The sequence below is a fragment of the Cnephaeus nilssonii genome, assembly GCF_951640355.1.
Source record: "Cnephaeus nilssonii genome assembly, chromosome: 1".
Taxonomy (NCBI): domain Eukaryota; kingdom Metazoa; phylum Chordata; class Mammalia; order Chiroptera; family Vespertilionidae; genus Cnephaeus; species Cnephaeus nilssonii.
In genome coordinates, this window is record NC_137072.1 from 45,996,763 (window position 1) to 46,012,158 (window position 15,396).

Sequence of the window (15,396 nt, forward strand, 5' to 3'; positions counted from 1 at the left end):
CAAGCAGAACAAAAACAGACTCATAGATACAAAGAACATTTTGATGGTCAACAGATGGGAGGGGGGTTGGGTGAAAAATGTGAAGGGATTAAGGAGTACAAATTGGTAGTAACAGAACAGTCATTGGGATGTAAAGTACAGCACAGGGAATATTCTAATAACTATGCCTGGTGTCAAATGGGTACAAGATTTATCAAGATGATTACTTAGTAAGTTATATAATATCTAATCAAAGGTTGAACACCTGAAACTAGTATGATATGTCAACTATAATTGAAAAATAAAAAAATTATTAAAAAAAAGAAAGCTGGAAACTGTTCTGCTCAGGTTGGCAACTCAGAACTGTGTAATGTGCTGACTACCATTGGGAAAGAATTCTCTGTGGGGCTCCTGTGTTTCTTCATGTCTGTGAGCAGAGGCACTGCCTTTGTTTCAGATCAGGGGTTGGCAAACTATGGCCCACAAGCCAAAGCCAGCCTATGACCTGATTTTGTGTGGCTTAAAAGTTAAGATTATTTTTTACATTTTTAAAGGTTTGTAAACTTACAACAAAGACAAGGACAATGTAGACTATGTGGGAGGTTTGTAAGTGGCTGGCAAAACCTAAAATATTTACTTTTACCGATAATTTTGTCTCTCTTCCAGATTATCCTTTTAAAGATGTTTGTATAGGAAAAGGCCTTAGAAACTATATAATGTCTCCTTTCAGAGGAAAGGGCAGGAATTCTTCCTTAAAGATTACATCTTAAAACATTTGGGTTTCCTAAGCTCAGGTTTCTTTTCCTGTAATGTAACTCACTATGTGTGTATAAGTGTTACCTGGCTCTTTTTGTGCTGCCCTGTAGGTATTGAGCCTCAGGAAGTCAGTGCAAAAATGATAGTCTGGCTACCCCTATCACTGTGAGCAATAGCTGTGTTTGTCGTTGACACAGGAGTCTCCTGTCTTCTCTCAGCATCCATGAGACTATGGCTGGCTAACTAGTTGGCTTGCAACCAGGGTAAATGCTTAGACCATTTACAAAAACTTGTCAACTATGTAAAGATTAACCTTGATTTCAAAAAGAAAATCCACATTAGAGGTTCTTGAGCAATTAAAATATAACTATAGATTATATACTCTGTTAGAAATCTGAGATGAAAATATATAAAAAAGATAAAAAGTATATTAAGAATACATCTAGGTCTTTAAAGGTTACCTTGTATGATAAAGTTTTCTTAAATTGTTCACTGAAATAGAAAAGAAAAAGAAATTAGTAATTTAAATACCAACTATGAAGAGTAGAAATAGTCTTAAAGGAACTAAAATTTTATTTAAATTATAAATAAAAAAATATATTTTATCTGAAGTGTATGAAATGCTATCCTGAACTAAAAACTATGCCAGTTTGAAATGACTTTATATAAAGGCAAAAACAAATCATCAGTCTGTTATTAATTACAAATTATTTCAAAGATAGTTTATACTATTACAGAAGCACAGTCATTTTTTTCCTCTTCCCCGCATGAGTGCCCACAGATTTAATCTGTTTTAAAATGTAAGTTCTATTGTTAGTCAGGTGCAGAGGGTCCAACAGATCAGGAGGGGGCTGCCATTAAAAAGACAGTTTATTCCTCACAGTTCCCAGGAGGAAGGGATGACAGGTAATGATGCAGGGCCACTGGGGAAGCACTAGGGGCCAGGAGGCAGAGGTAATGAGGCTTTACTGCGGATTCCCTGGGAAGGCATGGCAAGGCAGGGTGCACAAGCTTAGGATTGGCTAGTGTGAACAATGTGAGCAGTCTCTGGGGCATACGGGCTGTCCCTAGTTGTCTGCTACCTGGCCCTGGAGTGATTAGGGCAGGAGGATAGTGACCCTGGAGTGGTTCTCCAATGACAAAGGGGGCAAATATCACTATATCTACAGAGATGTGATTGGCAGATATTGATCTGAGACTTTAAAATCAGTTAAGTGAGACTGCAGGTTGAGCAACTCAAATTAGCATTCTTAAGAATCTTTTTATTGCTAGCATTACATTTCTTGGTGGGTTATAAAATATGCATTTTTTTTAAGTAGATTTAGAATAAAATGAAATTTCAGCTATTGAAAAAGCTGCAAGTTATAGTCTATTATTGGCTTGTCCAGAGTTCCTTTATTTTTTTTCTCAATTAGTTGCAAATTGTAGTAAAGAACAAAACAATGGAAGACAAAAATAAGAAGGCTATTGTTTGTACTTTTAATTCTAAATTATGTAGATAAGAAGCTTTTAAGTATAAATGCTAATAAAATAAAAAGATTTCTTAAAAGTAATGATGCAAATGATCAAGAAATCATTTTTGACACATTATAGGATAAACTTCCAAAACTAACATATTGAATCTATTCTATAGTTAAAATGATTGGCATGATTCTCAGTAACTATGGCTCAGAGAGTGAAATGTCATAAACACCAAAGGAGTGGCCCTCCATTAGGTTGAGTTAAAGTGATGAGAATAAGAATGTCACCCCAACTATACTATATAATAAAAGGGTAATATGAAAATTGACCCTAACGGCAGTATGACCAGCCGCCATGATGCGCACTGACCACCAGGGGGCAGACGCTCAACACAGGAGCTGCCCCCTTGTGGTCAGTGCGCTCCAATAGGGGGAGCTCCCCTCAGCCACAAGCCAGGCTGATGGCTGTGAGCGCAGCGACGGTGGCAGGAGCCTCTCCTGCCTCCTCAGCAGCACTAAGGATGTCTGACTGACAGCTTAGGCCCGATCCCCAGGGGAGCAGGCCTAAGCCAGCAGGTGAACATCCCCCGAGGGGTCCCGGACTGTGAGAGGGTGCAGGCCGGGCTGAGGGACCCCCCCAAGTGCACGAATTTTCATGCACCGGGCCTCTAATGTGGGATAAGAAGCACTGCAAAAATGGCTGTCAAACCTGCAGACTAACCATCACCTCTACTGTAACTAGCAACAGCTTATATTTACTGAGTATTAATTCCACGGTGGCTTCTAAGGGCTTTACATATATATCATTCAATTCCCACAAAAACCTTGAGGTAATTTACTATTATAACCTCCATTTTGTAGATGAGAAAATGTAGGCAAACAGAGTTTAAGTAAATTGCTTGAGGTGAAACAACTTAAAAAGAATGAGGAGCCAATATTTGCACCAGGAGAAATACTTCCAGGCCCTAAGCACTTAACCACCACACCTCCTGCCTCTCCTAGGGAATGAGTTCCATTCAGAAGTACACAGAGAAGTGCGAAGCTGTAAGACTTCTGGTCGTCAGACTCCTAAACAGACTTGCTTCTAAATTTCTGCAAGAGCTTGATCCAGGAGAAAAATCAAGGGCAGACATCGAGGAGACTCTCTCTTCCTTGTAAAACTTATAAACAGTACTTGCCATTGTGGAAAGAGGAAAAGAGTTCAAAACTGAAGTCTCATTACACCTTTATATCAAAAGAACTGTGTGCATTGGTTTAATCCCCATATTAGTGCCTAAAGTAGAACACTGACTTTCACCTTTTTGGAAAATTAAACTTGGAGGTATTCTGAATGAAACCATAACAGCAAGGGCACGTGACGAAGGCAGCCCGTGTTTGGATGCAGTGTTCAATCACCATGTCTGTTGCCACTCCACAGGCATGCAACGCCACCTGGAAAACAGAACCAGACCTTAGCACCAGGTTCTAACAGTGCCATTTTTGTGCCTCTTAAAGATACTTTTTGTGAGGACTGATCCTCAAGAGATTTCAAATTACCAGAATATTATTCCATAATAGTTTTCATGTGGACACACCAAAGAACTAGCTAGCTATTCATATTAAGAAAATTAAGCAAAGTTGAAAAATTAAAAGTGTAATATTGCAAATGAAGCATAAGATTCATTTAGTAGAAAATCTGATGTGATGGAAAATATAATATGTATGCATGTCTAAACTAGTGCTCTTGCTTTTATGAATTTAGTTCAGTTGTAGCATTGTGGTGAGAACACTAGGTTGAAATAAGAATTTCTTCTAGTCTAGAACTCGAGTTGGGCCACTTAAAATTCAGTTTCTTTGGGCCTTAGTGTTCTCAACTAAAAACTAGGGTTAACATGACATGTCATAATACTGATGCAAAAATTAATAAAAATATATTTGCACTTTTTCAAGTGCTACATCATCAGTGCAGTGCAAAAACTTATTAAATCCTATTTTATAGCACCTTTTCATATTCATGTTATAACAATTCTTAAAAATAAACTACTTTAGATGTGTTTATTTAAAAAGAAACAAATAAAATTACAAATTAAAGTCATGATTAGACTTTCAATAACTCAGAAAAAAAAACACCTCTTAAAATGATTTTCAAAAAGATGGTTGTTAAGGCATGAGATTGCCATCTTCTCAGGTTGTCGGCACCTGAATAAATTTTCCTTCCATCAAAAAAGTGAAAATTATTTTCAAATGTTTTTGAAAACAAATTCCTTAAAAAAAATACACACACACACACACACACACACACACACTGAGTGGCCAGATTATTATGATCTCTGAATGCATAATAATCTGGCCACTCAGTGTATATCCTATATAATAAAAGGCTAATATGCAAATTGTCCCCTCGACTAGGAGTTCGACCAGCAGGCAGGCCGGCCAACCGCCCATGTCCCCTCCCCCTGGCCAGGCTGGCTGGACCCCACCCATTCACGAATTCATGCATCGGGCCTCATATATATATACTAGTGTTCCCGTTGCAGGAAAAATCCTGCAATAGGATTTCCTGCTGCACTCTACCCCACCTCCACTCCTCCCTTGTCGCCCGCCCGGCCTTCTCTGCCAGCCCACCTGCTTTTCCCTTCTCCCCCGGCCCCGCCTCCGCTCCTCCCTTGTCGCCCGCCCCGCCTTCTCCACCAGCATGCCTGCTTTTCCCTTCGCCCCCGGCCCCACCTCCGCTCCTCCCTTGTTGCCCGCCCCGCCTTCTCGGCCAGCCCGCCTGCTTTTCCCTTCGCCCCCGGCCCCGCCTCCGCTCCTCCCTTGTCGCCCGTCCCGCCTTCTCGGCCAGCCCGCCTGCTTTTCCCTTCGCCCCCGGCCCCGCCTCCACTCCTCCCTTGTCGCCCGCCCCACCTTCTCCGCCAGCCCGCCTGCTTTTCCCTTCACCCCCGGCCCTGTCTTCGCTCCTCCCTTCTCCTCCCCCCGGCTTGCTTGCTTCTCCGAAGCTTTACTCCCTTCTGCAGCTCTTGGGTTCTTTGACGCTGTCTTGATATGCAAATTAGCCACCGGCTTTGTTGGGGTAATTTGCATACTCATCCTGATTGGTTGGTGGGCGTGGCTTGGCTGGTGGGCATGGCCTGGGCGTGGCAAAGGTGCGGTCAATTTGCATATTTGTCTATTATTAGATTTTATACACACACACACACACACACACACACACACACACACACACACACACTGAGTGGCCAGATTATTATGCGTTCAGAGATCATAATAATCTGGCCACTCAGTGTATATATATATACACACACACACACACACACACACACACAAAATAAAGTAGACAATTTTGAAAATTATTAGGCTAAACAAAGCAAAATAGGACTATATACTAGTAAAAGAAAATCAGATGTAGGAATCTTGAAAGATAAAGTGTTTTGTCAAAAAAATGCTCACATTTCCAATTCATCCTGGACAGAAGCAAATTGTATTGCATTATAATTGTCCTTTCTAGGGACAGATCTCTCAACTTCAGGGTAGGCAGGGGTGTTCAGGATGAAGAGACGATTTTCTGGAAATTTCTGAATGTGAAATGTTATAAGCCAGATTCCCCCTTTGAACTGGAAGAGCAAAAACAATGCTGTACTAGGAAGAGAGAAGCAAAATCTCTGTTCTCAGTCCTTTTCCTGAATTCTCTCCTCCTTCTAAGCCTCCCTCAACTACATAGACGTCAACAATCCCTATGATTGCTGTCAACCCACTTTTTCTGTTTCACTCTGAAAGCAGAGCCCAGGAAGGCTGCTGTCCAGGGAAGGCAGCAGCTACAGGGTTATTGGAAGAGTAAAAACTTGTTTTCTCATCTGCCCTTTTTATTTAATCAACTTTGCAAAGCAAAATTAAGGCTAGTTCTTATTTTCATGAGTAGCTGGAGAAAATCTCAGAGTGAAAATTATAGATGCATTTTTCCGTGGAGGGAGAAAGAAGAGAACCAACACTCACTAAGGGCCCATTATGTACTGGCTCTATGCTGAGCCACTGCATGCAAATCTTTCTATGCTCACAACACCCCTGAAAGATTTTATTATCTGCATGTTAGAAGTGAGGAAACTAAGGCTCCAGGAAATTAATAGTGCCCACAACAAAGCAACTCCTCAGGGGCAGGATCCTGACCCCAGGCATTAACTACATCAGGCTGCTTCCCCACAAAGCCCTCTTAAGGCTCTTACAGAAAAGTTTAGACAATTTACTTTTATACATCTCTCTTTACTGTTGTTCTCACTCCCATTGCTACATGCAAAGGAGTTTATTTCCCTCATTTAAACAAAACAACTCAATCTAAGCACTATTTATAGGATGGATTTTAGGTCTAAAAGGTTCTATTGCATTATATGCTTCTAATTTCCATTGTCATCAAATACAGGTCAGAAATAACAGGCAAATAATGATAAGGTACTGATCAATGAAATCATGTAAACAGGGACCTTTAGCAGGCAACAAAGGTGGCACTTCCCACCACTAGGGAAAGGATGTTATGAACAACAAAAAGACATCAAATACATACCTACCAACAAGTGAATCTAAAAATCAAGTGAATAAAAAAATCTGAAGAACAGAACGGACTGGTGACTATAATAGAATCAGGGACATAGAAAGGGAGGCGACAGACAATTCTCAGGGGGAAGGGGGTGTGAGGGGTGCAGGAAGAGATTGGACAAAAATCTTACACCTATGGATGAAGACAGTGGCGGGGGGGCGGGTAAGGGTATGGGGAGGGGTGGGGAATCAGGTGGAGGGGAGCTATGGGGGGGGGGAAGAGGAACACCTGTAATAATCATCTGAACAATAAAGATTTATTAAAAAAAAAAGGATGGGCTTTTCACTAAAGTGATGTCGGGTTAATTTGATAGCTGTAAAAATAAAATTAGATACTTTTCTCTCACCACACATAATTTCAAATAAATTAGCTATTTAAATTAAAAAATAAAATAAAATAAACTGGAGTGAATTCCTCCATAACATAGAGGAGTGGGAAATACTTTCCTAACTATGTCTGAAAATCCACATGCAATAGGGGTAAGGTTAATAAACATGACAGAGTGAAAAATTTTAAGAGCCCCTCAAAACTGTATGTAAAAAGCCAAACAACAAAGTGAAAAGAATTGCAACTTATAGCATAAACAGAGGGTTAATATCCCTAATGTATAACAAGCTTCTGAAACAAAGAAAAAGCCCAAAATCTGATGGTAAAATGAGTAAGAGATTTGGACAGTTCACAAAAAATATATTTACAAATAGGTTTTAAAGCAAAATCACTTAATAATGCTCAAAATAAGAGAAACAAATATTTAAACTACTTTTAGGATACTACTTATCACCTATTAAAATAACAAAATTCATAAAAATTGATGCCACTCTATGGGCCAAGCTGTAGGGAAACAAAATTACATGCTTAATTTGTGATCTCACTTCCAAAAATTTGTTCAAGGGACACATTGGTAAAAGACATAAAAAGGATTTATTCATTGAGGCAACATCTGAAATAACAACAAAATAAAAACTAGCCAATTTCCCACAGATAGAGGACTGATGAATAAACACAATGAAGTATTCTGGAGCTCTAAAAAGAAATAAGGAATATATACATGGCTGTGGAAGATATTATTAAATGAAAAACAATGTTACAAAATTCTCAAACTATGCTTTTTTATAACTTTAATGGGTATATTGTGGGACAAAACAAGAAATATGCTGATGTTATTAGGAAACAGATTTTCTTTTAGCTTAAGAAGATATATGATAAATAAATGAGGCTAAGTTCAAATCCCATTATCCTGAATTTAAATTGGAAGTATCAGTATGATACTTGTTAAAAAAAAACCCACAGTATTGCCTAGCTCAGACCACTAAGAAGCCTAGAACCAAAGGTCAAACCAGTAGCAATGACCATTCCTAGTACCTAGATTGTGGTAATTTAAATATCATTTTGCTTTCAACGAATTTAGAGCTCCACGGAGAAATAGCTGATGAGGCAGGAAATTCACAAGATGAGCTGGAACAGCTTGTTATACTGAAAGAATGGATGCTATCAATACTACTGAAGCCTTATCAAAAAGACTCAGGGGACAAATCCAAGCAGCTCCCACTGAACAACGATGGGAATATTTGAGCATCAGTGAAATAGTAACTGCAATGGACTGAAGTATTTCAAATATTAAATTGATGAATCAATAATCATACTGGGGAAAAAAACTAACATTACTTTTGGTCGATAACCAACTCACTTTGAAAACTGGAAAATATTAGAAAAGAAACAAGTTTTATCTGGCATTTCCTATGTGAACGACATCTCAGTCAGTGTAACCGAATAGTTGCTAAAGTAAGCGAAGGCAGAATGATAAAATTAGAACATCATCATTTCACAATTCTTACTGAAATAAGACAGCCAGATGTAAGTGCCTGCAGATAGAACCCACCACCACCTATGATGTGGTCTTACCCAAAAGTGAACCTGATCTGATTATGCCGCTATAATCAAGATCTAACTACCAATTCCTAGACAATATAGGAAACAAAGTAATATGTGAAACAAAATCAGGGGAATGTGATCAGCAGAATCCACACTGGAAAATTCTAAAGGAGAAATGGCATGGTTATATAAACAGATAAACTGCAAGGAAAAAAACAAACAAAAAAGACAGGCATGGTGTGGTAGGTATAATGATCACTCCAAGATGTCCTAGAACCTGACATGACAAAAAAAATCAACCAAAAAAACAGGATTTTTTTTTTTTTTTTTTGCAGCTGAAAGTAAGATTAAAATAGCAAGATTATTCTGGATTACATAGGTGGACTCAATCTAATCACATGAGGCCTTAAAATACAGAACTTATTCAGACAGGAAGCATGAGAAATGAGAAGGACCTGAGCCACCACTGCTGGCCTTCACGGTGAGGAGGCCATGAGCCGGGGGACGTGAGTAGCTCTACAGAAGCTGACAATGACCCCAGCTGAGCCAGCAAGGGAGCAGGAACCTTAGTCCTACAACCACTGGAACTGAATTCTACCAACAACCTGAAATGATCCTGGAAGTGGATTGATTATCCCTTCAGGAAAAAGCCAAACCAAGTCAATGCCTGACTTTAATCTAATGATACCTGGAGCAGAGAGACTAACTGAGCCCACCTAGATTTCTGACCTATAGAGCTGTGAAGTAACAACTTTATGTTATTTTAAGCTGCCAAGTTTGTGGTAATTTGTTAAAACAGAGATAGAAAACTAATGGAAAACATATAGATTTAAGCCTGAAGATTCATATTAGCCATATCAATTTTTGTATTTTATTTTAATTCTTATTAAAAGAAATATGCTGTGAAAAATCATGAAACATCTGGTATAGAAAGCTTCTGCAGGAACATGAAGTTGAGTGATTTTGTTGAGGAATTTGTTATTCTTTCTTCTTAATCACTAACGGTCTATAATTACTACTTACAGTTCTAGAAACTGAACAATTCACTCATTCATTTATTCAATAATCACTGGGCATTTCCTATGTATCAGTATTATGGTAGTGACTGGGAATACAAAAGTCAAAAATTTGGTTCATTTTCTATGCTCTGTCAATAGTAACAACTGAATCCAAACCATTTAATACATTAATTAACTCAATGTGGGAATTGTGTAAGTTTAAACTCAAAGTTATATGTCTGATGTGTGTGACTCACAGGGGATATGAAGAAGCGTTAAACACTGCACACCATTCTCCTTTCTATTTCTATGTGTATGACTGCCTTAGATACCTCATATGAGTGGAATCATGTTTGTCTTTTTGTGCCTGGCTTATTTCACTTAGTATAACGTCTGCAAGGTTCATGCATGTTGTATCCTATGACAGGGTTTCCTTTTTTTAAAAAGGTTGAATAATATTCCATTGTCCCTACATATGTATGCCACATTTTGTTTATGTATTCCTCTGTCCATGGACATCTTGGCTATTGTGAATAGTGCTGCTATAAACATAGGTGTGCAAATATCTATTTTAAGATGAGAAAATTGAGGCCCAGAGGTTACATAACTTCTAGCTCACACAATAAATTAAGGAATTTAACTCAGACAGGGAGGGCCCTCCATCCTAGATAACTACTCTTTACAAATACACTCCTTCTGAAATTAAAGCTCCAAAGGGAACGAGCATTTATTGAGGATCTGTTAGATGTCCAAATTTTACATAGATTTTTTTTCTTGATTTCATCATTTAATTTTGTCCCCTTCATTTACTACTTTAAGTAGTTCTTATTATCTCCATCTGCAATAACATGTCCAAGGTCACCTAGCCAGCTAGCATTCCAGATGATCTCTGAATCCAAGTCTGACTCCAAAGCTCACACTCTTTCCATTATAGCATGCATGCCATGCTTTCGACCAGCATTTTGGAGCTGGAAGGAATCTTGAGGCCATCTTTATTTAATGAAGGATTTCTGGATATCAGTCTTAGGACCCCCACTGACTTATGTGGAAAAGAAATGGAGTATGTGCTGACCACAATAAAGGAAGTGGCAAAGGAAAAAAATGACAATAAATACATCACTTATTTTCTTAAAACATTCTTATCCACAGTATTGTATGAAATCAAATTTCTAATTACATCTCAAGCATCTGACCCAGAGAGTTTGTAATATAATACATAAAGGATATATTTATTAATGTAAGACACATCAGAAGATTTGACAACTGTAGAAAGAACATCAAAATAGCAACTCTGAGTATTTAATGAAGGCTAATGAGCTGGGGTAAAATAAATTGAATTAATGTTTAGCTGATATCATAGCAAACAACTATTTCACTGACTGATCCAAAGAATTTAAAACTGTGGTCTCAAATAATGAGTCTCTTAATATCAACTCCTTTCTTTGTATATACACCAAATTCTAATTTAAAGATAAAAATTGAAGTTGTAAACTTATCTATTGGCCAAGGTCATGCATATTTCAAAGTAAATGTTAATATTTTCTACCCAGATATATGCTGCAAAGTTCATGGACTATAAGTTAAGGGCCTTTCTCTTACATTTTCTTACTTCAATTAATCTGTACATCATAAAAGTTGTAAGTACAATACTTATCCTATCATGTAAGTTCGCAAAATAAAACTGAACAGCCAAGAAACTTCAATCCACATCTTTGTCATATGTGGTAGTAAATACATGAAATTAATTGTCACTCACTCTCATAATGTCTTTCAACTGGCAGCCTTTAGACAAGGCAAGCCTCTAAACCAGGGTTTGGTAACGTTGGGCCCCTGGACTATACAAGGACTGAGAAATCATTTGGTCTGGCCCTGCCAAGGCAACCGCAGGTGGGACTTGAAATTCAATAAATCTAGGAGCTTTTTTCATAGCAACATAAATTTATATTAAGTGAATTATATTAAGCAAATATGTTATAAATATCCAAATGGCCCTTGGCAGAAAAAAATTCCCCAACCCCGCCCTAGACAAACTTTTACAACACCTTTCATTCTTAGGGAATGAAAAAATATATGTTGATTATTTTCTAAGATAATATATATTAAAAAACATATTCTAGGGAATATATGTTGATGAAGAGTATATGCTAATTTTTAATATAAGACACATTTTTAAATAATAAGCCTATGCTTTAGTCATACCCCCAAAACAAAGTGTTAGACGTATTTATGACTATCTATATATATAAAAAGCCAGCGACTGGAATGCCGTAACAACCAGAACAACCGGTTGCTATGACGCCCACTGCAGCCAACGAACCGGCCTGATTGGGGGTGGGGCCACCAGCCAACTTCCGCAGCCCCTTCCCCCAGCTGGCCCTGCCCCTGATAAGCCTCTCCCACCCTGATCAAGGAGGGGGGGTGGCTGGCCAACCCCCCCGCAGCCCTTACCCCCAGTTGGCCCCACCCCGATGGGCCCCCACCACCCCAATCAGCCTGCAGCCCCTCCCCCAGCCGGCCCCACCCCCGATGGGCCACCACTACTCCAATCGACCTGCGGCCCCAATCTGCCCCAATTGGGGCTGGGCCGGCCAGACCCCACCCATGCACAAATTTTGCACTGGGCCTCTAGTATATATATATTTTTAGATTCATTTAACATTTACTACATAGGTGTCATTAATCCCCATTTCACAAAATAGCTAAGTGGCTGGTCCAAGATCACAAGTGAGGAAGCCAAGATTAAAACTCAATTTGCCTGACACCAACCATTATCCTAGTTCTTTATGACCCCATTTACTCCTTTTTTAAACGTGGAGAGTGAACAAGAAAGTCACTGATTGGACTCTAGTGCCAGCTCTCACATTAACTATGTTCCTCTTCCCCTCCTGGAGCCTCAAGTCTCCATCTGTAACGTAAGAAGATTGAACTGAGTGACCTCTGAATTTGCCCAGCTCAATGATGCTCTGAGCCTTGGCTTCTCAAAGGATTCTCATCCAGATATCTTAGACAAAAGCAGGCTTGGTCCCAACTGTGCACTCGTGTTCCCGCTCTTTAAAAACTTTCATGTAATTATATTATAGGTAATTGGATTTAAAATTCAAATAACACTAAAAGGCATGCAATTACAAAAAGAGTCTCTTGCTCTGTATACACTCTTCTCTCCTTAAAAGAAAATCTGGCGACCAAAGCTAATGCTTCTCATTAGTTTTATTTCCTGAAATCCATACATTTTCTATTACCAGAAGTGTATATTGCTCTCTCTTGCTTTGTAAATATTAGATATTTTCTATGATATTCTGTAATAGATGAGGAATTTTTTTTGCACATTTATACACCCTTTCCCTTTGTGTTCATGCAGTGTTTTTACTATTACTGCTTTGTATATACTGTTCACTGCTGAGTTAAATGTGCTGTACATTTTTGAACATCCAAGACTTTCCCCACCCCCTCTTGTATTGGATACCACTTATTCTTTTTTCTTATATACTCTTGTTTTGGTGCAGCCAATCTTCAGGTAGTTTCCTGAAGTACATTTCCTATTTCCTTCCTACACGGTGGCTGAATTGATTAGGTATAGAATTTTAGACTGGACCTTTTCCTTTAGAATTTTAAAGACTTTGCCTCACTGTCTTTCATGTTGCTATTGAGAAGTGTGAAAGCATTTTGATTACTTATTTTTTGTATTAGGCCTCTCCCCGCCCCCGGGCTGTTAGGAAATGTCACAACAATGTATCTTGGTTTAGGTCATTTTTCAAGTTAGCTTTTCAATAAAAAGAAACAAATTATTTTTGACACATTCCCTTCTATTAGTTCTTTGTATTTTTCTCCTGACCATTTTATCTGTTTCTCTTTCTGGTCCTCTTATTATTGAAGAATTGAACTTTCTGGACTGAATCTCTAAATTTTTAAAAAACATAACTTCTTTCCAGTTTCTATTTCTTTGACTTTTTTTGTTCTACATAATTAAAAAAATATTTTTATTGATTTCAGAGAGGAAAGGAGAGGGAGAGAAATGTCAATGATGAGAGAGAATCATCCATCGGTTGCCTCCTGCACGCCCCCTACTGGGAATCGAGCCCACACCAGGATACGTGCCCTGACCAGGAATCGAACAGTGACCTCCTGGTTCATAGGTCGACTGAAGGCCTGAAGACTGGAGGGCTTCACTGATTGGGTGAGCAGGTGACCAGCTGGTTTTTGTTTATTTGAATTTCAGCTATGGTATCTGTAATTCTTTCTCTGGGAACAGCCGATTCTGCAGAGGATCTTTTAATCCCTTTGATTGAGGAGATGATTCCAGCTTCTGAAGTTTTGGAATTAAGGGCAAATAGCAGGGTGGGGTGGGGAGAAGTTTACCATCATTTGGAAAGCAGATTCTCACTTAGCTCCTGTTTTCAGTGTCCACATCACCCTTGCCCTCCTCCTCTGTGTCTCATATCCCTATACTTGGAGCATCTCTGATTCAGTTTCCTCATACAGTAAACCTCCAACCTCTTTTAGGAGTAGGGAGAAATAATTACGTGTTTAGACAGATGGGGGTGGGAATCTGGTTCCCTCAATATTTTTAATTAAATACGATTTCAGCCCTTCCCTATACCCTTCCTCTGATGTTTCCGGTAGCTGAATTCCTAAAATTTTCTGGGATTCTGTGAGAGCAAAGAGACTTACTTTTCGATAACCTCTTGCCATTCCCTCTCCTCATGCATTTAAGTTCTTCTCTGCTCAATAATTTATCATTTTCCTTCAATCTGATTTCTGTCTAAAATGTGGCTCAAGTTACAGAATGGTGATTGTAATTTCATTAATGATGGAGTACGATTTTTCTGTTTCTTGGAGGTGTGATTTTTCTTGGGGAAAAGAGGGTTAAAATACCTCTACCTACCCTCTTCACCTGGAAGTCCTCTACTTGGCCTTAATGATTTTTCTAAATTGTGTTTGCAGAATATGTAATTTCTCAAGTTCCTTATCCTTTAAAAAAGATTATATAAATTGCTCACTGAACATGTTACTGAATTACATTCTATAATTGCATTAGCATCTTGTAATTGTACATTAACATACATAACTAGAAATGAGCTTGTAATTAAGCACTCAGCCCTGATAAATCATAATCATATTGAAATTTATGAGTTAAATAGAAAAATTAAATAGATAACTTGAAAATAAACTGTTCTGAGATTCGGATATGTATTGACAGATAAAACAATTTAAAAAATCAATACCTTATTCCCTGGCTGAGATGATTGTATTTTATTGCTGGAATTATTCAACTACAGCATTTTGGAGGGAAGGGTGCTTAGCATTGACAGTTTTTGTTTTCTGATGTAAAGTGAGTGTTTTTCCACAGTAATGGCCTTTTCTGGAATACTAGTTGCCCGGTGTATGGATTCGTGCACATTGAAAGGAAAATAATTAGAAAAAATATTTTGATATTGCTATTCGCCCTTTCTCTGTCATAGATGTGTCAGAGATGAAAGAAAATTAGTAAAATGTAATATATAAATTGATTAATTAATAAATAATAACATGATATAACAAAAACAAAGACATGATATAAAAACAACAAAAACATGTTATAAAAACAACAAAGATGATATAAAAACAACATTGAGAAAAACAATGACTGATATATTGATTAAACTTATTATAGTATCTCCCTGTATACCACATTAAGAGTAAAAACACTTTCAGAGTGCTTGACTAATTTCCCTTGTGATGAAGTATCTACAACTTTAACGTCACACGCTCTTCAAACTCGAGAGAAAGC

General features: G+C 38.3%; 1 protein-coding gene across 2 annotated transcripts in view; it reads right to left on the reverse strand.

Annotated features, from left to right (window-relative positions):
- Positions 1 to 15,396, reverse strand: part of GSTCD (glutathione S-transferase C-terminal domain containing) — a 140,118-nt gene that overhangs the window by 11,751 nt on the left and 112,971 nt on the right. For both annotated transcript variants that reach the window (XM_079766242.1, XM_079766241.1), the window contains 2 exons: positions 3,493 to 3,626; positions 1,197 to 1,227 (listed from right to left, as the gene is read on the reverse strand). In XM_079766242.1, coding sequence (XP_079622368.1) covers positions 1,197 to 1,227; positions 3,493 to 3,626 — 165 coding nt within the window. The remainder of the gene's footprint in view (positions 1 to 1,196; positions 1,228 to 3,492; positions 3,627 to 15,396) is intronic.